At 51.1% G+C, this 21,193-nt stretch overlaps 10 protein-coding genes across 10 annotated transcripts; 8 read left to right on the top strand and 2 right to left on the bottom strand.

Moving 5' to 3' along the window:
- Positions 1–595: 595 nt before the first annotated feature.
- N7510_010993 (uncharacterized protein) lies at positions 596–2,031 on the top strand (the record flags this gene model as incomplete). The annotated part of the gene is made up of 2 exons (XM_056982918.1): positions 596–1,008; positions 1,062–2,031. The coding sequence occupies 2 exons, from the start codon at positions 596–598 to the stop codon at positions 2,029–2,031; spliced, it is 1,383 nt and encodes a 460-aa protein (XP_056828412.1).
- Positions 2,032–2,616: 585 nt separating this feature from the next.
- N7510_010992 (Zn(II)2Cys6 transcription factor) lies at positions 2,617–5,367 on the top strand (the record flags this gene model as incomplete). The annotated part of the gene is made up of 4 exons (XM_056982917.1): positions 2,617–2,999; positions 3,063–3,174; positions 3,226–3,962; positions 4,011–5,367. The coding sequence occupies 4 exons, from the start codon at positions 2,617–2,619 to the stop codon at positions 5,365–5,367; spliced, it is 2,589 nt and encodes an 862-aa protein (XP_056828411.1).
- A 1,001-nt stretch (positions 5,368–6,368) lies between these two features.
- N7510_010991 (uncharacterized protein) lies at positions 6,369–7,252 on the top strand (the record flags this gene model as incomplete). The annotated part of the gene is made up of 3 exons (XM_056982916.1): positions 6,369–6,504; positions 6,566–6,977; positions 7,036–7,252. Coding segments are annotated over 3 exons (765 nt in total), but the record flags the coding sequence as incomplete, so codon positions are not given.
- Positions 7,253–7,853: 601 nt separating this feature from the next.
- N7510_010990 (NAD-dependent succinate-semialdehyde dehydrogenase) lies at positions 7,854–9,531 on the top strand (the record flags this gene model as incomplete). Its single annotated transcript, XM_056982915.1, has 4 exons — positions 7,854–7,886; positions 7,942–8,029; positions 8,101–8,841; positions 8,906–9,531. The coding sequence occupies 4 exons, from the start codon at positions 7,854–7,856 to the stop codon at positions 9,529–9,531; spliced, it is 1,488 nt and encodes a 495-aa protein (XP_056828409.1).
- Positions 9,532–9,928: 397 nt separating this feature from the next.
- On the top strand, positions 9,929–11,858 carry N7510_010989 (uncharacterized protein; the record flags this gene model as incomplete). Its single annotated transcript, XM_056982914.1, has 3 exons — positions 9,929–10,107; positions 10,159–11,326; positions 11,373–11,858. The coding sequence occupies 3 exons, from the start codon at positions 9,929–9,931 to the stop codon at positions 11,856–11,858; spliced, it is 1,833 nt and encodes a 610-aa protein (XP_056828408.1).
- A 705-nt stretch (positions 11,859–12,563) lies between these two features.
- N7510_010988 (SDR family oxidoreductase) lies at positions 12,564–13,393 on the top strand (the record flags this gene model as incomplete). Its single annotated transcript, XM_056982913.1, has 2 exons — positions 12,564–13,061; positions 13,124–13,393. 2 exons carry the CDS (start codon positions 12,564–12,566, stop codon positions 13,391–13,393), a joined length of 768 nt encoding a protein of 255 aa, XP_056828407.1.
- A 267-nt stretch (positions 13,394–13,660) lies between these two features.
- N7510_010987 (MBL fold metallo-hydrolase) lies at positions 13,661–14,545 on the top strand (the record flags this gene model as incomplete). Its single annotated transcript, XM_056982912.1, has 1 exon — positions 13,661–14,545. One exon carries the CDS (start codon positions 13,661–13,663, stop codon positions 14,543–14,545), a length of 885 nt encoding a protein of 294 aa, XP_056828406.1.
- Positions 14,546–15,027: 482 nt separating this feature from the next.
- N7510_010986 (uncharacterized protein) lies at positions 15,028–17,503 on the bottom strand (the record flags this gene model as incomplete). Its single annotated transcript, XM_056982911.1, has 2 exons — positions 15,028–16,943; positions 16,993–17,503. 2 exons carry the CDS (start codon positions 17,501–17,503, stop codon positions 15,028–15,030), a joined length of 2,427 nt encoding a protein of 808 aa, XP_056828405.1.
- Positions 17,504–18,104: 601 nt separating this feature from the next.
- Positions 18,105–18,284, bottom strand: N7510_010985 (uncharacterized protein; the record flags this gene model as incomplete). The annotated part of the gene is made up of 1 exon (XM_056982910.1): positions 18,105–18,284. The coding sequence occupies one exon, from the start codon at positions 18,282–18,284 to the stop codon at positions 18,105–18,107; it is 180 nt and encodes a 59-aa protein (XP_056828404.1).
- A 76-nt stretch (positions 18,285–18,360) lies between these two features.
- On the top strand, positions 18,361–20,819 carry N7510_010984 (putative C6 transcription factor (Leu3); the record flags this gene model as incomplete). Its single annotated transcript, XM_056982909.1, has 5 exons — positions 18,361–18,549; positions 18,668–19,116; positions 19,171–19,877; positions 19,925–20,455; positions 20,506–20,819. The coding sequence occupies 5 exons, from the start codon at positions 18,361–18,363 to the stop codon at positions 20,817–20,819; spliced, it is 2,190 nt and encodes a 729-aa protein (XP_056828403.1).
- Positions 20,820–21,193: the final 374 nt, after the last annotated feature.

Below are 21,193 nucleotides of genomic sequence, written 5' to 3'. Positions count from 1 at the left end.
TCCGGGAATGCGCTATTCATTCCAGCGCTCCACCGGCATTTGCGAGGGTGTTGTTGCCATCGACCTCACGAGAATCATAATGATGTCGCAGCTGCAGGAGGGCGGGACGGGAGGGAACTGGGCCATCAAAATCAATCAGTCAATCAATCAATCAATAATTCTGGCGGTGTGTGTGAAGTAGAGAGGGATTAGTTCGTTAGTTCGCCCTGTCCGTCCAAATGAAACATACTGGTAATACCATTACCACCCAAAGGAAAAAAAAACAAAAAAAAAAAGAGGAATCCACCGGTTCCATCGTAGAGATTCCTCAGCGCAGCTCCAGTCCGTCCGTCCGTCGCATCTCGATAACCCTTCCTCTCTTCTCTCCTACCCCTTCCCCTTTATCCTCATCTTCTTCATTATTATTATTGGTGCTTCTTTTCTTCTTCTTCTATTATCTATATCCCTTTTATTATTGTCTTCCCTTTTTCTATCCATCGTCTCTCCTTTGAATAGTGAACAAGCCTCCCCTGGTTCTACTTCTCCTGCTTTCCCGCCTCCCCCGGTTCCTAACCGACATCATCATCACTACCACCACTCTTCCCTCCATCACAATATGCCGTACAACACTCGGCGCAAGTCGCTATCGCTCCCATCCCTGGGCATCCACCTCCCCAATTCCTCTCGCCGCTCTCCGTCCTTCTCCAAGTCGCACGCGACCGACGATCTCCCTCCGTCAAAAAAGGTCAAGAGGTCGCACGACTCAGGCTCCCTATCGCCTGAGCCGTCCCCATCCTCCGCCAATGATTACAAGGACTCCACAGCCATGCGCGCAATTCGGCGCACCGCTTACGAGCATACACCGCCGCCGTCGCCCATGGACGGGGTTGCGCCGAAGATCGACACCGAAGGCATCAACGACGACATCGTGGTCGCCGCCATCGATCAACTAGAGAAAACGGGGAATCGCCCACACTTGGTGAAGGAGCTGGCTGCAGTACTCATTACATTGAATGCGAATGTCGCCAAGTATGTTTTTTTTCTTCTTCGTTGTGAAATTCACGTGCTAATCTTCTCCCCAGTTCGGCGAATCCCGCTGCCTTGCTCTCGTCGCGGCTGGCCGCATATATGAAGCGCCCGTGGACGGCGCTTGCTCCTTGTCCTGTCGCTAAGGAGCTCATTCCCATTCATCCGCGCAAGGTGTACTACTATCTTACGACCTGCTCCCGGCAACCGATCCCGGAGAACTCGGACGATCTGTTGGTCACCGTGGACGGCAAGAACATCACTCCCAGTGTATCCAGCCTGGATGATGAAGACGATGTCATGGCGCGAGAGCGTAGCCCCAGCCCTGAAGTCGACTTGTCTTCCCCTGACTTTGAAGAAGGAGAAGACTCCTCTGCCTCTTCTGCCGACTCCATCTTCGATAACCATGCGCGCCTGATGCACTCGAACCGCGCGGCTTCCCCACCCCTGGAGGGTGACGAGAAGGAATTTACGCAGACAGCCAGCGCAGTGCGCGAGCGCGCATCCGAGGAAAAAGCCAACCGGACAGACCGAAGCCTGTCCGTGCTGTCGGAGGAACTCAGCGCGATGGAAGACTCGCGCGCCTCCCCTGTTGACGGTGGATCCCTCGCGCCGGCTGAGCGCATGTCCGAGGAAGAGTACAGCAACTACTTTACTCACATGACGGACATGTCTGAGCACTCGGACGAAGCCGCTGCCACCGCACTGTTTGGCACCTCGCCGTCGCCGTCGCTCACCTCGGTTGCATCGTCGCTCTCGTCTGGCACGAGCACAGTCATCGATGCCGAGAAACCCGTTCCACAGATCAGCCTTCCCGAGGCTCCTGTGTCGACACTGAAGCGCTCCTTGGATATGCTGAACAGCGAGCTCTCGGAAGTGGACTTGAAGATGTCCGATCTAACCGAGTCGCATGAGAAGCTGTCCCTGCATCCCCGGACCGAGTCCTTTTTCGACTCGTGGCGGGAGCTTCAGAACCCCGAGTCCGTCGAAATGGACGAGCTCGACGAGATGTTTGGAGAAATTTAAAGTCCTTTCTCCCTCGCCACTCTTGATACCTTCCACCCTTTACACCATTTTATTGTTGATTTTGGATCTGCCTGTTCTTCTTGCGCGCTTTGGATCCCTGTACATGTCTCTCCTCCTTTTTTTCGCGACTAATTCTCCTGTACATATACACATTTTGGTGGGTTCTGGCCCTGGATGGGCAAAAAGTGGAGCGCCTTATTCCTGATCTCTGCAATACACAGCTTTGGTTGAACCAAAAGAATGCTTGTCACCGTAGAATGGACCCATGGACCGGGGAGGTGTTACCTAAGCCATCCTCAACCTTACCGTTCAAGTAGGACCCTGCACCGGTATTTCCGCCACCTGGACTTCATCACCTTAGTTTTGATCTTTATGTGATTCTGTCCGTGCCAAGAACCACTCGGATGCTGCCCGTGTAGCACTCCTTTGTGCCGCATCGCTTGTCGTCCGCACACCACAGCCCATCATTGGCTCGGCCAACGCCTCATTGCGTCACGGCATCTAGACTCGCGATTTTCTTCACCTTCGAAGAATTCTCCCGACACCATCCGTGGTCCCAACTCCGGCCCAAAAAACGCCGCTATCATGACAATAGAAGACCCACCCCATAACCCTCCGGGTGACGGCGTGGACGGCGTGGACGGCGTGGCCTCGCAGCGCGAACTGCCGCCGGTGCTGCCAGATCGCGAAAACGTTCCTGCAACCTCGACAACCCCTTCCATCGCCTCAACACGAACTGCGAGAACAGCCAATGACCACGCGAGAAGCCAAGCGGGCTCGAATGCGAAAGTAGCGATCCCTCGTCAGCGATCTGCCGCCCCGCGATTCAACCGTCGGGTTCCCCGCGCTTGCGAATCGTGCAGACAGCGCAAGACGAAATGCAGTGGTGATACCCCGATTTGCCGACAATGCCGCGAGCTGAGGGTCACTTGTCAGTACCCCGTGGGTTGGAAGGAGAGAACCAAAAAGTAGGCGCACGTTTTGTGAAGCAAGAAGGAAAAAAGGGAGCTGAAAGCTAATCTGGCCTCTAGGCAAGTAGAAAAGCTGTCGGAGAAAGCGACAGACTATGAGAATCTCCTAAAGGATTTGGGAGGCGTGGTCGAAACCAAGGCTGCTGAGCGGATCAGGAGCTTATTGGATAAGGTGCGATTTTCAACCCTTTTGTGTCAAACATCCTATGCTAACAAGAAACAGCACGGTCTGGAACCGGATTATTCTTCAAACAGCGCCCAGTCTCATTCGGCCACCCCCCAAGACGCCATGGATGCCGCAGCAGAGGAGCCTTCTTCCCCGTCATCCATCGGATCCCTGGAGGCCATCGACCGGGTGGAAGAGGACCTGAATAGGGATGAACACACACGGGCGACCGGGTACCTGGGCAAAAACTCGGAGATCACTTGGATGCAGCGGGTGCAACAGGAGGCAGAACAACGTGCCCAAGGCAAACCAGGCCGGCTGTCGAATACTCAAACCGATCAGAACCCTGACGGTGATTTTACTCTGCATACAGTCAACTACCATCTGGATGACATGGACATCTCTGCGCCTGGACCGGTGCAGACATATTACATGCCGCCTCGCCAGCTGGCCGATCAGTTGTTTGAGGATTATTTGACCACTGTCCACCCATTTTATCCTATCATCAATCGGCCATTATTCCGGGCACAATATCAGACCTTCTATGATTCTGCTGCTCGTCCCGGTGACAAGTGGCTGGCCATCCTGAATATGATCTTTGCTATTTCTGCGAAACACGCCCACCTCATGGATGCGCCGTGGCGTGGAGATCCCCAGGACCATCTGGTGTATTTGACTCGGGCACGAATTCTCAGCCTGAATGGCGATGTCCTTTTCAGTCATCCTGATCTCCAACAAGTCCAGGTAGAGGGTTTGATTGCTTTCTACCTGCTCGCATCGGATCAGATTAACCGGTAAGTTATTTTGAGTCAATTGACTAAACACACTCTAAAACTGTATAGGGCATGGAGAATCTCGGCTTTGGCGGTGCGATCTGCAATCGCACTTGGTATCAATATGAAGAATAGCAGCATCTCGACACCGAACGTTTCCAAGGAGGCTCGCTATCGTGTCTGGTGGTGCCTGTACACATTCGAACACATGTTGGGAATCATGACCGGCCGCGCCACATGTATTCTTGATGGCGTGTGTACCTCACCATTACCGATCCCCTTCGACGAGGATCAACTAGACGAGCCAGCAGCTGCCGAAGTTCTCAATGACTCGGCTCTTCGTGATGATCGTATCAACAGCGTGATGGCCAGTTCATGGGTTCGACACATGCCGCTCAACCCAGCAAATGGTAAAGAGGCTACTAAAGAACGATCCCCGGGATCCAAGTGGATTACGAATCTCCCTGTATCTTTCGGGCTTGCGTACACCTATTTTTGCGACCTGACAGTGGTCGCTCAAGAGATCGTCAACAAGGTATACTCTGTGGATTGTGTCATGGTACCATGGCCGCATATGGAGAATCGGATCGGTGAACTGAGAGCCAGAGTCGATTTGTGGTATTCTCTTCTCCCACCTGCTCTTGACTTCACCCGCAAGGAGGACGGAGGTGCGGATCTTCTGCGCGGAAAGCTATCCCTGGCCTTCCATTACTACAGCGCTCGCATCACACTGGGACGTCCCTGTCTCTGCCAGCGCGACGCGCGCCAGAAAGGTCCATCCGAAAGACCGACTTTCAGCCACGAAATGGCCGTGATTAGTCTCGAGTCTGCCTCACGCATGCTTGACCTCATCCCAGATGAGCCAAATGCCGTCCAGCTGTACCAGATCTGCCCGTGGTGGTGCATCCTGCATTATCTCATGCAGGCGGCAACGGTACTACTTCTGGAGCTATCATTCGGCTCCGTTCATCTGCCCAGCGATGAAGCGAACTTCGTCCAGTTGGCCAAAAAATCCATCCGGTGGCTTTACGACATGTCTCACCACAGCGTCGCCTCCCGCCGTGGATGGCAACTCTGTGACGTCGCTATGCGAAGACTAGCCGTGGGAATGAAATTGGATATCAGCGATATGCCGTCGGCCAAATATCACCCCGAACCCGAAGTCCCCCAGAACGCCAATCGATCCGAAGATATCAGCCAGCACCCTCCTCAATTTGATGATCCCTGGGGTGCGCAGGTGACGTCTCAGGTGCCCGTCCAGCAGGACTTTTTGACCTATCCCTCCATGTCAACATCGGAACTTTTGTCCTCGCTGACTGCCGAGTCGCAGTCCGGCGATAGTTACTTCCCCTATGACCCAATCGGCGGGGAGTTTATCCGGTCTTTCTTCCCTGACAGTGCTGCGGATGAACAGAACTGGCAATGAATGATGCATATGGACATGTGCAATGGATGAAAAAACAAACAAATGAATGATCACGAGTCTCTTTTTTTTCCTTCGTTGGTTTCTTTTGGTGTTTTGGGACATGGGGTTTGTCCTACTGCTGGTTAGAAAAGTGAAATCGGTACTATAGCTAATTAAAATACGACTTTCCTGTGTTATCACATCCTTCAAACGCATCTCCCTCCGTCAACTCCCAAATCCTGACCCGCTATAGAGAGAAGAGAATAGTAGATTGTTCCTTTTGTTTTGAGAGTCTTTTGTGGAGATCATCTTTTTGCCTTGTACACCTACCCTTTTCCGAAACTCGCGGGATGTCATTGTCCGCAATGAGGGGGGGATGGAGGCTCCATCTAAACGAAGCTTCTGAATTAGAAATCGTTGGCACACCTAATAGGTTATAGCTTGTAGGCTAAATGATCCCAATAGATCATAATTGGGCCTATACCTCAACTGCTATTACTGTGTTCTCATCATTCGACTTAACAGAGAATATTGTTTTTTATCAGAGATATAACGCTTTTAATCGTTAAATACTAAGAATAAAGGATGGGATAGGGTAAGGGAGCCTGGCTGTATTCATAGAAATCCTCCTGGTTGTCAACAACCTCGGGAAGACACTCTCCGAACTATTTTTTTGCTATGATCACCAGTCCCAAATTTCAGACTTTAAAGCTGTTCATAGAATCTACTATGAATCATTGTGTTTAAGTTTATTTCAGAAAACTCATGCCATAGCTGCCTGCTTTGGCGAGGATAACAATGGCCACCCAACAGCCTGATAAATCAAAGGTAATGAATGCAAGCTCTGTCAGCTAGTTACAGTTACAGCTAGCTGACAAAACCACCCTGATTTAGCCGAATATTTTTCTTTGCGTTTTAGCAGGATCGACAGCCGGTGCTATTGAAATCGGTAAGAAAACCTTTCCCTGGATAGTTATCTTGGGGCCGTTAATAGCAGTACAGCCATAACTTATCCGTTTGAGTTCGCCAAAACCCGATCCCAACTAAATCGGCATCTTCCAAATTCACGGAAGCTTCCCTGGCCTACTTTTCCTTCAAAAGAATGGTACGCCGGTTGCACTACGCTAATCGCCGGCAATGCCTTGAAAGCTGCGATTCGTAAGTCGATTGGGCATATCTTTCATAGATCACCCATCAATCTCACACAGAAGAAAAATAGGATTTACCGTATTCGATAGCATTAAGAGTCTCTTATGCGACGAGAATGGGCAGATTAGCGGATCTCGGACGATGGTAGCTGGCTTCACAGCTGGTATTGCCGAGTCCGTTTTTGCGGTCACGCCCTTTGAGAGCATCAAGACGCAACTGATTGAGGATCGAAAGCGTCCACAGCCACGAATGAATGGGTTCATTCATGGAACAAGAGTCATTGCGCGCGAACAGGGAATTCGAGGGTTCTTTAAAGGCCTTGTTCCTTCGACTGCGCGGCAAGGCGCAAACAGCGCGGTCAGGTTCACCTCCTATAACACGCTGAAGAAGTATGCCGAGGGGGTGTTTCCTTCTAATGAGAATGGAAAACTGGGGACAATAGGTACCTTCGCTGTTGGTGGACTTGCTGGTATCATCACGGTGTAAGATACTGTTCTTGACTTTGGCATTGCTCAGCGGCTGACTTTGACTGGACATTAGATACGCAACTATGCCATTGGATGTGATCAAGACTCGCATGCAAAGCTTAGAAGCTCATCGCAACTATGGGAACTCTGTTTCCTGTGCAGTGCGCATATTCAGAGATGAGGGTATCCTGACTTTCTGGTCTGGAGCACTTCCCCGACTAGGTCGGCTATCGCTGAGCGGAGCTATCGTTTTCACTGTGTATGACCAATATATGATATTCCTTATGTGAGATTCACTGACTGACTTTTCTGACAGATATGAGAAGATGATGGAGCTGTTCAAACAGTTAGAAACCCGACCGGTTGTGGGCAAAGCAACCAAGGGAATATAGTATCTTGCCCGTCCAGAACATGTAGAGACTCTTTGTTACAATTTAGACCTTGAATTTTCTTGCAAGTTCTTCAAGATCAAAAGTCGTAGACACTTAGTTTTGAAACCATCGAGATTTCAAGAAAAGAAACCCTTCAAGCCAAGCATAAGTTTAAGGTATTCTTCATCCCAGTTTGAGAGGCTAATTAACCTCCACTGTATACTCCGCTGTCGGCCCGCCATTGGCGCTGATCTCCGCCCAATGCGAAATCACCCGCATTGACATCCCCATCTTTCCCCACTCGACAATGGAGAATCGGCCTCGGAGTGTGAATCTCCAGCTCGGAACATGGGAATCCGGCAATGACTACCCCATCTTATGAGCTACTGCTACGTCTGAGCCAGAAACCACTGCTCCACAAAGTAGCAGCACGCCTTGCACTCATCTTCTCCAGTTCATGACCACTTTTCCTTTCTCAACACCTAAATTATTCATCCGTCGCGTTTCAAATATTGCCAAAATGCCTTCTCTGAAAAAAACCATTCCATATGAGGTATCATTTAACTCAGTTTCACTTCACAAATCACAGAGTCTAATATAATCTGCAGTTCAAAGACCCTTCGCTCGTGGAGACCCGCGCTTATGTCGGCGGAAAATGGATAGAGGCCGCCTCTGGCAAAACTTTCCCAGTTTTTGGTAAAGAATCCTCCTAAAAGCTCTCGTTTGAGCTACAAATATGAAGAATCAAAGCTTATAAAGCTCTCAAGATCCCGAAGATGACAAGGAAATCATCCAAGTCACCGACATGAACCGTGAGGACGCGCGCTCTGCCATCGAAGTCGCCCAAAAAGCATTTGAGTCCTATAAACGCACGGGTCACCGCGAGCGACGCTTTCTCATGCGGCGTTGGGGAGATCTGATTAAAGGAAATAGAGAAGACCTCGCGGCGCTGTGCACCGTGGAGCTGGGCAAGCCTTTCACCGAGTCTCTAGGGTCGGTCCAATACGCTATCGACTTCGTGGATTGGTTCGAATCGGCCGTGGAAAGGACTGTGGGAGAGACTATCCCTGCTTTCCGGGGCAATAATCGGATTTTGACTATCCGAGAGCCGCAGGGTGTTGTCGCTGCAATCACTCCGTGGAACTCGCCGTTGGCTATGGTCACTCGCAAAGTGGGAGCGGCCATTGCAGCAGGTAACACGGTTGTGTGTAAGCCGGCCCCAGAGACACCTCTTTGTGCACTCGCACTAGCCAAGCTATTTGAGAGAGCTGGCGGTCCGGCTGGAGTGTTCAATGTTGTTCCCTGCAGTCCGGAGAACACCCCGGGGATTGGGGAAGAAATGTGCCACAACAAGCTCGTCAAGCACCTGAGCTTCACTGGATCTACGCCTGTCGGAAAATACTTAAACACGGAATGTGCTAAGACCATCAAGAAGACCAGTTTGGAGCTTGGAGGCAATGCTCCTTTCCTTGTCTTCGAAGACGCTGATCTAGAGAAAGCGGCTCAAGGTAAGCCGTTCTTTCTAGTTGTCCGAAGTGGTATATTTTTGTCCTAATGGCTAACTATTTGTAGGACTGATTACATCAAAGTACCGATCGTCAGGCCAGACCTGTGTCTGCGCTAATCGTGTATTCGTTCACGCCTCAATCCTAGATCGTTTCGCCGATGTGCTCCGAGCATGTATCGACAAGACATTCGTTTACGGGTCCGTTTGGGACCGAAAGGTCAACTTCGGTCCTTTGTACTGCAGTAAGGGTATTGCCAAAGTAAAGGACCATCTTCAGGACGCAATTCAAAAGGGGGCGAAGATTCACTCAGGCGGAGCTTCCGACACGGATGGTCCGAACTTTGTCCACCCGACCGTTGTCATCGGTACGAAGGCAGGCATGAAATTCCTGAGCGAAGAGACATTTGGACCGGTGGCCTTTTTGATTCCCTTTGAGACTGAGCAGGAGGCTATTGACATGGCAAATGATTCCGATGTCGGGCTTGCCGGCTATTTCTACACAGAGGATATCTCACGCATTTTCCGAGTGAGCGAGGCCCTCAAAGTCGGCATGGTCGGTGCTCGTGTTGGACTGGTCAGCGCCGCTGAACAACCATTCGGAGGTGTTCGTGAAAGTGGTCTTGGTCGGGAGGGAGGACTTGCTGCGCTGGAGGAGTATCTGGATGTCAAGAGCATCACCATCGGGATTTAAGAGCCTCGTTGGCCATTTGAATTGCATGCGCCACGTTTTAGTCTTTTTTTATTTATTTTAACAGATACAGGACTACGACAATATATGATCTGATAGCTGAATTCAACACCTTTCTGCTCATTCTTCTTTGCCATATCATTACAATCATTAATCCGGCACCCACAGGATGGGGCGACATCGGACTTTGGTGCGAGGTGCGGGGACGGGGTTTTGGGGGCGATTGACAACCGAATCCGGGGTGCATTAGCAACCCACACAGTTTTCGTGTGGGCCGAAACGAAGCGCGGCAGTTGTGCTATATGAACCGGCCGGAGAGACAACTCCCGATCTAATCTTTCAATCCTTCCTTGCTATCGCATTCCATACCCCCAGCGCCTGACAAAGATAGACAGGCCAGATGTCGCCGAAGTCTCCGAAGTCTCCGAAATCAAACTCGGGCCACCCGAAAATTATTGCCCGGGCTTGTCTTCTCTGCCGGAGCCGAAAGATCCGCTGTGACACGGCTAGGCCGCGTTGCACAGCGTGCGCCAGCCAGAATCGAGAATGCGTCTACCACTTTGAGACGCCGCGGAAAAGGTTAGCCTAGAATCCCATCGATCAAGAAGCCCCGGCGTAACATGTGTTTAGACCAACGCTTGCCCAAATCAATGAATTGCAACAAGAGCGAACTTCTCTCAAGTCCTTCATAGCAGCTCTCAAAAAAGCATCTACAGAGGAACGAGATGTACTACTATCGTCGACCTCGATAGAGAGTGTGCGCTTCGAGGCACCACCAGAAGAAGCGAGTCAATATTCAAAGGCGTTGATCGAAGGAAATTATTCCAGACAATCTCCGCGCCGCGGTAGCTTAATGAGTGTGATTGACTCGGACGATGAAGATCTGGACGTGACACAGTTCATTTCCATCGATGAAGCGGGCAACCCGAGTACTTTTGGTCCCTCATCGGCATTACATGTTCCCACTAATGGAGAGCAAGTCCTGCCCTCCGCCAAAAGCCAAACATTGGAACACAGGAAGAACAGCCTAATTGCCAATGCAGCTCTACAACGACAGTCAGAACATGAATTTTCTCGATTCACTGATATTGCGGGCGTGCCAATACAGCTCGCCCTCCATCTGTTAAATGTGCATTGGTCTCGACAGCATCACACATTCCTCTTGACCTACCGTCCCGCAATTATGCGCGATCTGAAGACGGGCGGCCCGTACTCATCGCCTTTTCTGCTTAATGCCATATTTGCTTGTTCCAGCAAGTTCTCAGAAGAAATGCAGCACCAAGACAACCCCTTCTTCGTTACTTGTGACAGGCTAATTGCCGAGCAGGGTCTGCTCATGAACCCCAGCATTCCAACCGTGGTGGGACTCGTACTTCTCGGGTCGACATACAATGCACGTGGGGATATCTCCAAGTCATGGCTGTTCACCGGGTACGCTCTGCGCATGGCATATGACTTGGGGCTTCATCTCGATCCCCAAGAGACTACTGATAATGCTGAAGACATTGAAATTCGCCGACGTGTCTTCTGGGGCATATTTATCTGTGACAAACTGCAGAGTCTATATCTAGGACGACCAGTTGGTCTCCATCTCCGTGACACCCGTGTCTCCCGTGACTTTCTCGACACTTTCGAAGAAAACGACGTTTTCGTGTCCTCTGCGCCATGTTCCTCGCCAATATACTCGGTTTCTGTTTTTCGACAGATGTGCTCACTATCAAAAATTATGGCTGTCATCATAGATCGATTTTATGTGGTGGGCGCCACTTTCTCCAATGCCCATTCTAGCCTACAAATGGTCGAAGCTGCTTTGGAAAAGTGGAAGCGAAATCTTCCCCCCGGAGTTGGACTTCCAAGTCCAAGGCGAGAACCCCGGTTCGTATCCAGCACCCAACGTGATGAACTTGCATGGCATCTACCATTCCCTTATTATTTTGTTGCATCGGCCGTTTATCTCAGATGGCCATCTCCGCTCAAGGACTGTACCACAACACTCTTGGGTCCATTGCACTACGGCGGCGCAGATGATCTCCCACATTGCCGAATCCTATAAAGCGGCGTATGGCCTCTCCAAAGCACCTTACATCCTCAGCTACGCCATTTACGTTGCGTGTACAATCCATGTACGAAATGCTGCCGGAGAAGTAACAGGGAGTTACGAGCATGTTTCGCTCTTGCGAGCGGGACTTGAGTGCCTTAACATCATGTGCCAAGCAAATCCCGGAATCAGACGCCCCGTGAGCATTATTCGGAGGCTCATTGCAGCAAATAAGATTAATTTGGATATTGGTGAGTTTTTCCGATACCCACACGCCGAAAGCATTATCTAACATGAGTAGATCGCGCAATGATACCTACTACCCAGTCTATGCTCCCATTTGACCTAGAAATGATCTTCAGTACATTTCCGGATATTGATGCCAGCGGGATCTCGGGTACAGGTAATCAGGGCGGAGGCGCCTTGGACATTGATGTGCCGCTAGATCCGTTGTTTGGGTTCATGGATGGACCCATAATTCCTTTTGGCGATATGTCTAACCAAGGGGATGCTTTTGTAAGGAATAATTCTGTGATGTAGAATTTAGTGCGTCTTGGATTAATATTATCAAAATTGCCCCCAAGATTTAGTCCAATTTTTGCAGTGATTACAATTTATATCCGTAGATAGTGCCGCGGGCTTTGCAAAGTATCATATACCCTGGTCTGGGGTATACTCTCTTCGAATATTGCAAGATATCTATCCAATCAGCTGAATAGCGCAGCAAGCTAACGGAGAGTGACCGTCCGAAAAGCGACAGCGCGGGGAAGGCCGAGGTTGTTCTACACTGTTACAGTTTATTGTACTCCGCATTGACAGAACCACACCGAACGTCATAAGAAGAGTGGACCTAGGCAGGACCGATTAGACATGAAGTGAATATCATTATAATTAGCTATTCCCGCTGTTCCCGTTGTCAAGTCTAAACCAACCTCGACTCTTCGACTTCCACAAACCTATTCCCCCTCTCATACTCTTCATTCAAATCCAAGACGAAATGGGCAAGCTTTCTGGCAAGGTTGCGCTGGTTACAGGCGCGGGCTCTGGATTTGGTGAAGCCATTGCGCACAGCTACGTCGCCGAAGGCGCAAACGTGCTGGTTGCCGACGTTGCAGTGGAAAACGGGAAGCGCGTGGCCTCTGAAATCACTGCAAAGAACTACCCCTCGGGAGGAAAAGCAGTCTTTATTGAGTGCAATGTGATCAAAAAGGCGGACTGGCAAGCCGCTTTGGATCTCGCTGTGAAGCAGTTTGGGCAACTCGATATCGTCGTGAATAATGCGGGCACCACATACATCAAGCAGGACAGTATGGGGGTGACGGAGGAGGATTTTGACAAGGTTATGACTGTTAATACGAAGAGCATTTACTGGAGTGTTGCGGTCGTCATGCCTTATTTCGTGGAGCGCAAGTTCGGCGTCTACCTCAATACCTCGTCCGTTGCGGGGACACGAGTGCGTCCTGGGCAGGTTTGGTACGGCGCGAGCAAGGCTTGGGTTAATCGGGTAGGTTTTCCGGTTTACTCCACAGTCAAGTTATCACTAATTCTGGTATCTAGATTACGCAGGGTCTCGCAGCGGAGTATGGTCCTTACGGAATCCGAATCAACTCAGTTTGTCCCGTGCGTGGCACCACGGCACTGCTGGAAAAGTTCAGCGGGGTCCCCGATTCCCCCGAGGAGCGTGCTCGTTTCGCAAAAACCGTCCCTTTGGGCCGCCAGTCGGAACCTGAGGATGTTGCCAAGTCGGCCGTTTTCCTTGCATGCGACGATTCTTCATTCATTAGTGGAACCAATCTCGCCGTTGATGGAGGCCGTCTGGCTGTCTAGGCAATAAATACTTGGCACGATGCTCATGAGATGGAATTAGATGTGTAATATCTGTTATACGTGAGGTTGAATAGATTGGTTTCATGCAGGTTAGCCGCATAGATCGACACAGTATGAAACAGTAGAATCGTCGGACATTCAAATTCCGTTGCATCTCTCAGACCGAAGACAAAATGCCTCGGTATCGGACAAGCATCCGACTTAGGGTCAGCCATGAAATAAATACGAAGGTCCCGCCCACCAGATATCTAGTGCCCAGCCTCAAACATGTCCCCCGCACCCAAGAGCAGCGGCATTGTCCGCCTACAAAGGTTGGAGGGCGGCTACCTGGAGTTGCCCATGCACCTTTTCGTGAAAGGCGCCTCGACAGAAAACATCCGTCGAGTCCCATCGATGTGCTGGTTGATCACGCATGAACCCTCCCAGACAAAGATCGTCTTCGACCTTGGCGTGCGTAAAGATATTGAGAATTACCCACCGGCCGTCCACGAGCGACTGAAGACAGTAATTTTAACAGACGTTCAACAAGATTCCATTACCAGTCTTGAGCAAGCGGGAATAAATCCGAAGTCCGACGTGGACAGTGTGATTATTTCGCATCTGCACTGGGACCATATCGGAGACCCTTCTGGATTCGGCCCATGCACTCGCTTTATAATCGGCCCTGGAGCAAAGACCTTGATTGAAGGAAAAGATGCATACCCCACAAATAAGGCGGGCCACTTCGACTCCAATGCGCTGCCACATGATCGCACGGAAGAGCTTCCGCCTTCGTCTGAGGCGTCATATTGGACTAGTCTAGAGCCATTCTCTGCTGTGCATGACTGGTTTGGTGATGGGTCAATGTATGTGGTTGATGCTCCTGGTCATCTACCAGGGCATCTGAATCTCCTACTTCATACGGGTTCGGACAAGTGGGTATATCTGGCTGCGGACTCGACACATGATCCTTCCATCTTGAGTGGATCAGCCGAAACGGCAATATACACCGATCCGCACACGGGTTTATTTAAATGTGCCCATGCGAATAAGGAGATGGCGGATATTCATCTTGGCTTGGTGAGAAAACTTAAGGAGCTATTGCCGGTGGAGGTTATCTTGGCGCATGATCATTCCTGGTTGGAAGCTAATCCTGATCGATTCAAGAGTTAGGTACCGCTTTGATAGCTGTTATAATGAGTCTCTGGTAGCATTTTGATGTTATATGCTGATTTATGCCGACCCCCTTGGAACCGACCAGGGCATCAGCGATCACGTGCTTTACACTCTATACTGATGACGATGAGCATTGGAGAACGCATTAATTGGGCTGTATGGAATGGAGAAAGTGTATGCGAAGTAAAAATTCAGAAAGGTCACCAATATTGGTGTTTAATGGCATAGTCGAGAGCCCAGCATTTGAGCATTCTCATAACAGTCAACTTGAGACAGGCAACTTGCGAAAGGGTGTACAAAGAGAGTATTACACCAAAAAGCAGAATAATCATACAGGCAAAACCGTATATAACATGAAAGGGAAACCAATTTGCAGATGTTCAAGGACTGGATTCGCCTATGTAGGCAGCGAATACCTTACCATCCATCCCATTCAAAAAATCCCCGTAGGCCGGCCAGTCGCAATACCACCAATCGTTCTAGTCCTCCCACGAAGAGGTTGAAAGGGGAAAGTCGTTCTTAACCACCACCTCCTCCACCACCGCCGCATCCGCCGCCGCCACCTCCACATGCAAATCCGCCGCCACCTCCACCTCCAAATCCGCCGCCACCTCCACATCCACCAAATCCGCCTCCCCCCTCCCCCCGCAACCACCACCTGCTGCTCCTCCACAAGCTGCGCCTCCTCCAGTTCCACCCCCTGCGCATGCAGCACCGGCGCATCCGGCACCTGCGCCTATGCCACCACAGCCACCTGCAGCAACACCTCCACCGCAGGTCCCAGCAGCACAATTGCCCGTAGCCCCAGAGGCAAGGCTCATGCAGCTTGGATTGCAGGCGTAGGAGGCAGAGTTGACACCGGGGTCGCACATGTACGGACCGTAGTAGGGGATCAACATGGGGTAACCCCAGGCATATGGGTAGTAGTACATAGGCCCGTAGCCGCCATCCCGTGTTGACCTCGGATCGCTGCGAGCACGACCGCGCTTCTCAGCCCGACGCGCGGACTTTTCGTACCACTGCTCAAGCCGGATCCTCTGTAGCCGACTGGCTCCGTCGTCCAAGATATTGACAGCTTTCGGGCGAACAGCGTTGTGCGCTGAGATATGCAGATTCTTGTTCGGGTCAGATGAGATATCTGGGTTGTCGTGTAGAGAATCAGCGGCGCGACGGGCTCGCGAAGCTGATCCAATGGCAAATTTCCGTTCGTACAGATCTGGTGCTCGGGTCGCCTCGCAGTACCAGCAGGTGCATTCGCTGTAGATCCCACCGCTGGTAGCGCGTCGGTACATCCTGCTGGTCCATTCAAAGCCATCGGAGAGCTTATTCTCATCGACCTTGTCGTCATGATCGACGAAGCGACGGACGTTCTTTGTAGCGCGGTATGTGCTCATGGTGTAGTATCTCGATGGCGCCAGCTGGTGGGTATGCCAGGCCAAATCGACGTCCAAGGTAGGCACAGCCATATTTCGTGGATGGTCCATCATGATTCCAAAAAAGACCATATACTTTGCAATAGTTCGCTCGGCAGTGTCTACGACAGTGGGCGAATGCAACCAATCGATATTGTCCATTTTCTGCACAAAGGTTCCCTGACGAATCACTGCGCCCACCAGGTCCAGCGCGAAAGGACCGACGTTATCCCAGTACCGCGCCATCATTCGTCGAAAATGCACCTTCTCCGCCGGACGCAACAGGGGCAAAGTCGAGCCACATGCCTGTGACAAGACGCTCTTATCGGTCAGCTTGCTTTCTAGGAATGTTCGCAAATCGTCAATGTTCTTGCACTGACGAAGCCGCGCATCGGTAGTGGCGAGTAACTCATTCGCTATTGCTCTTATAAACCGATTTACAAACAGCATATTTTGATGAGTCAAGTCGCGAGATGCAAATCTAGTAGGAGGCGGTCCCTCTGGGATACCATTGATGTTGTAAAATGTTCCAGGCATGGGAAGGTTCTTGTTTAGAAGGGATTCAGCGTCACTGCGGAACTTGGCCACCTTAAGGAGCTCGTGGTTGATGGTGAACTTGCACCTATTGCAGGTAGCTTCGAACGAGTTGTCGGCGTAGCCTCGGGAGTCCTTGAAGGCGTCCTTGGCCGTTGGCCCCATGTCTCCTGTCGTCCACGGGACAAGATTCGCCGAAGAGCAGGCGGGACACTGGATTTCCTTGTTGGGTGGATCATCTAGATTGTCCCACTTCACATGGACCTGCTGTTCAAACAGGCGCTGGGGCTGCTCGCTGACAGTATATTCCATCGTACGGTCATTGATGCAGCGGTTGATTGGATCCCATGGGAATCCAGTCTCCCAGGTACTCAGCTTGCCATATCGGATACAATCTTCAAGATAGTTCCGGGGGTTCAGCATGTGGGAATGCCACACCATCAACACGTCTAACTAAATTAGTAAAGTTTCTCGGCCATGTCATCATCTCTTGCTCACCGATAGGCGGGAGGTTGTTGACATCCCAAGCTACGAGGGTGTTGCATTTCGTAGCTTGTTTTTCATAGTCCTGTTGCTCGAGGTCTGTCGTCGTGAACGGTGCATGTGAGCTGGGAAGCCCACTTTGCCACCATTTGGTATATCGGTCAACTGCACGGGCAGTATACACGGCCCAGCGCTTTTCACGAATTCGGGCTTGGGCTTCCACCTTGGCTTCCTCGGTCAGGAGCTTGGCCGCGGCATCGGAGATTCCAAAGAGCCCATCGTTGTTGGAGATAGTATCTCGCAAGTCGGCTAGGACGGTCAAAAGTTTGAGATGAGCGACAACTTGGTGAGTGCTGACAGGGTAGAAGTGAGGATCTCGGAGCTCTCTGGTGAGGTCCAGCTTGGGCAGTTCAAGAGAGATTCGCTGCTCCTGAGAGTACGAGGGCGGACGTTCGCTGGAGGAATCGCCCTTGTCCGTTGTGGGAGCCTCTTTGGGCGGAGAATCCTTCTTCGTCAAGAGACCCATGACTACGATGAAGGTTTGATGTATGAGACAAAACTTCAAAAAGGCTGAGGGGCCGCCGCAGATTTATATAGGGCAGTCTGACGTCGTTGGGGCTGATCATGAACGGGGGACAATCTCGGCCCCCACGATGATGTCGACACGTACAAGGGTTGCAGATGGTAAAGGCTGATTGAGGCTTGTAAAACGGCCTGCTGTTCTATGTCGTGCGGCGCCAAGCACGTTGGGAGGAGAAGCTGATCGGGCGTCGTTGCTAAGCCTTGCTTGGAATGTTGTCAAGGCTTCTAAGCGAATTCGCTGGATTTCCCCGAAGAAGGCTAAATCCTTGGCGCGAGTCGGAAGGGCCTCGCATTGTAGCGACGATAAAGGCCGATTATTGGTTGGGAGACAGCTAGGCGGAGCCGGGCGTGGTCGTATTGGGGAACTGCCACTGCACTGCCCCCAAACGGACCCAACCCCCGCGAGCAGCAGATGATCTCACCCGGGGGCTATGGAACCATCCATGGCCCACAATCTGAAACTCAGTCTTATCTCTTGGTTATACTTGCCCCGGATCACCTGATAAATCACATGACCTTAGTAGCACGTGATTGCGGGGCCTGAGTCACCGAGTCACCGCAAATGGGACGAGATTTGACCTTTGCTCATCACGTTCCTTGCCAAGTGAGTCTGGGTGACCGAACCAGGCATCGACATTAGCCATCGCCATCCGAAAATTCCACCCGGCTTTCCCACTGCCGGCCAAAAAGTCGAACCCGATTGCATCGTCCGCCATCCAGCACATTGTGTGGGGGATAGCGCATCGAAACTCTTGACCTACAGTCCCGACCGAGAATGCGTTGGATGCAACCGTTCCCGTAATGGCGGGTGTTAATCATGCGCCGACCCCCGGGGGTGCCGATGGCGTACAGAGTCGCAAGCGCAATGTCACCATTGCGGGGATAGACAGCTCCCCAGGAAGCATGGAAGATGTAGATGACAGCGATCTGCGTGAAGATAAAAGGAGACAGCCAGTCAAGCGCGCCTGCAACGAATGCCGCCAACAAAAGGTGCGTAGCAACATCCCACTTGTGTGATGTGATGCCCCCGCGGAATAGGCCATATGCGCCACCGGAACGAGATGCCTTCCTTCCGAATTCTCTTGCTAACTTCACTGTGCTATGATAGCTACGATGCGATGTCATTCAAGACCCCTGGACCGACTGCTCACGGTGTCGCCGATTAAAGCTAGACTGCAAAATCGAGTCCAATTTCAAACGAGTGGGGAAACGCAGCCGCAATGCAGAGATGGAACGCGAGATTATGGAGCTTAGGAAGCAAATTGCTTCCTCGAGTGCCCCTATTACACCACGGCAACAGCAACAGATTACGGGGGCAGGGCAGATGACACCCAAGCAGGACTCCAGCCAAGTGAGTCCGGCGGCCATTTATCAGACCCCATCAGCCATGTCCACGGCCGCGGACCAATACATGGGATCCCAGGAAGCCGTTGCATCGCTTTTGGATCTGCGCTCCGGATTTGACGGCTCCAACTACATGAGGAACGGAGGGACCCAGTTTAAGCGTATTGAAGATGTCATCGTCGTCCCGGAGAAAGTGACCGAGCTGTTTAACCTGTAAGCCTTGGTATGAACTCATGACCTTCGTGCACGTTCTAATTGTTTCTCAAGGTTCTTCATGTTCTACCATCCATTTCTCCCATTCCTCGATCGCAAACAGTCTCCGGATGATTATTATAACGCCTCGCCATTACTTTTTTGGACAATCATTAGCGTTGGTGCGCGACGCTACCAAAGCGATTCAAACCTGCTGAATTCTCTTGCGGGCCCGGTTACACGACTTGTATGGAGCACACTAGCGGACATTCCCCAGAGCTACCATGTTGTGAAAGCGCTCTGCCTGCTTTGCTCCTGGCCATTCCCCACAAGTAGCACTTCCACCGACCCGACCTTCATGCTGTGCGGAATGATGGTTCAGGTGGCGATGCAGCTCGGTCTTCATCGCCCATCCCATACCCAGGACTTCAGCAAGTTCCGGGTGGAACTCATTGAGGAGGAGTTGAAAGACAAAGTGCGGACTTGGGCCATTTGCAACATTGTTGCTCAGCGAGTGTCTACCGGCTATGGTCAGCCGCCATCTACCCTTTATGACTGGACGTTGTCCAGTGATTCAGCGGATCCAAATTTCAAACTTCCAGGGGATATCAAGCCTAAGCTTGAGATTGAACGTTTCTGTGACAAGATTACTAGAGCATTATACAACAACCGACGTGACCCTGTTGGGTTGACCAGTGACAGGGAGAGATCGACGATGATCTCATTCCTCTCAAGGGACTTCGACGAGCTTGAAGAACAGCTGAAACCCCACAATAATGACAGTACGTCTACGACATCTTTCCAACTTACGAGATATTAATTGGACTAGGCATTACCGACCTGTACCTCCGTGCATCGAATCTTCATTTGCATCTTTCCGCTTTTTTTGACGATCCAGATACGAAGGATTATCGTGAGCGTCTATTATCCCTTTATGTCGCGACCACTTCATTCCTTGAAGGTGCCATGAACCTTGAGACCGAAGTTGGGCCTGTTCTTTCTTATACCCCTTACTACGTTTACCAGATGATGGTTGCAGGAGGCTGCACACTTTTAAAATTGTCCAAGAGTTTCTTTGCGGCTCACATTGACATGGAGTACACCAAACACCTTTTCAATCGAACCATTTGGGCAATCCGGGGAGTGTCTGTATCGAGCAATGACCTGCCTGAACGGTTGGCCGAAGTACTCGCACAGATGTGGAGGTTGGGAAGTGGGCCTCAGCGGTCCACCAGCAATAATCCCGATGTCGATGATTCTTTGCGACTGAAAGTCCGTTGCCGCATGAGCATGTCGCTACTCTTCGACTCCGTATGGCGATGGCGTGAAGATACGCGGACAAAGGGACGCAACATTGAAGGTCAGTATTCGTTGTGCTTTATTATAGAATTGGCGCTGATATCTGCATAGCCTACTTGAAGAACCCGACCAATCCAGACTCGGCAGCCGATTCATCCGCAGCCTCATCCGTCGGTCCTGTCCGCACCTCCTCCTCGACCCCCGTCATCACAGGCGGCGACCCGAGCCTAGCTCCGGCACCGATACTCCCCCAAGCCAGCCTTGGAGTCCAAGCATCCGGGAACGGGGTCGGCGGACTTCCGAGTGGGTTCATGGAACCGAACTACGAAGTGTTCGATCCACTCAACTGGCTGCTGGATGGCCTGGTCGATCTGCCCTACTCGTATTCAACCATGGGTGGGGTGGAGAACCAAGGCATTGCCTAGTGTCTGCCAAAGGAACTGTTTATGGATTTATGTGGCGTTCTTGTTGGTGCTTGTGCGGGGCGTAGTGTTGCAGTCATCTCTGCCTGTATCATTATACCATCGGGGATCCAATCCTGTGATACCTTCCCGGGCGTTTTGTTATTTGGGATTTGATTAGTGTGTCAGCGTACTATACGACCTGTTGTGTCAATATGTTAAGGCCTTTGGTCCCGTGCAGCACTTTGCTGCAGTAAATATCACACATTGACTTCTCGTCACCTTGAATTGTTTATCACGCAGTTAATATCTCTGATATGGCTTGATCCTTACCACTGAAGTCTTCCCACTAGTTAGGGCTGATGCTGGTGGCTACCTCTATAATAATACATCTCTTT

Source organism: Penicillium lagena (assembly GCF_028827675.1).
Source record: "Penicillium lagena strain IBT 129212 chromosome Unknown utg000008l_segment0_segment0, whole genome shotgun sequence".
In the NCBI taxonomy this organism is placed as follows: Eukaryota; Fungi; Ascomycota; class Eurotiomycetes; order Eurotiales; family Aspergillaceae; genus Penicillium; species Penicillium lagena.
This window is presented reverse-complemented; position numbering and strand designations above follow the sequence as displayed.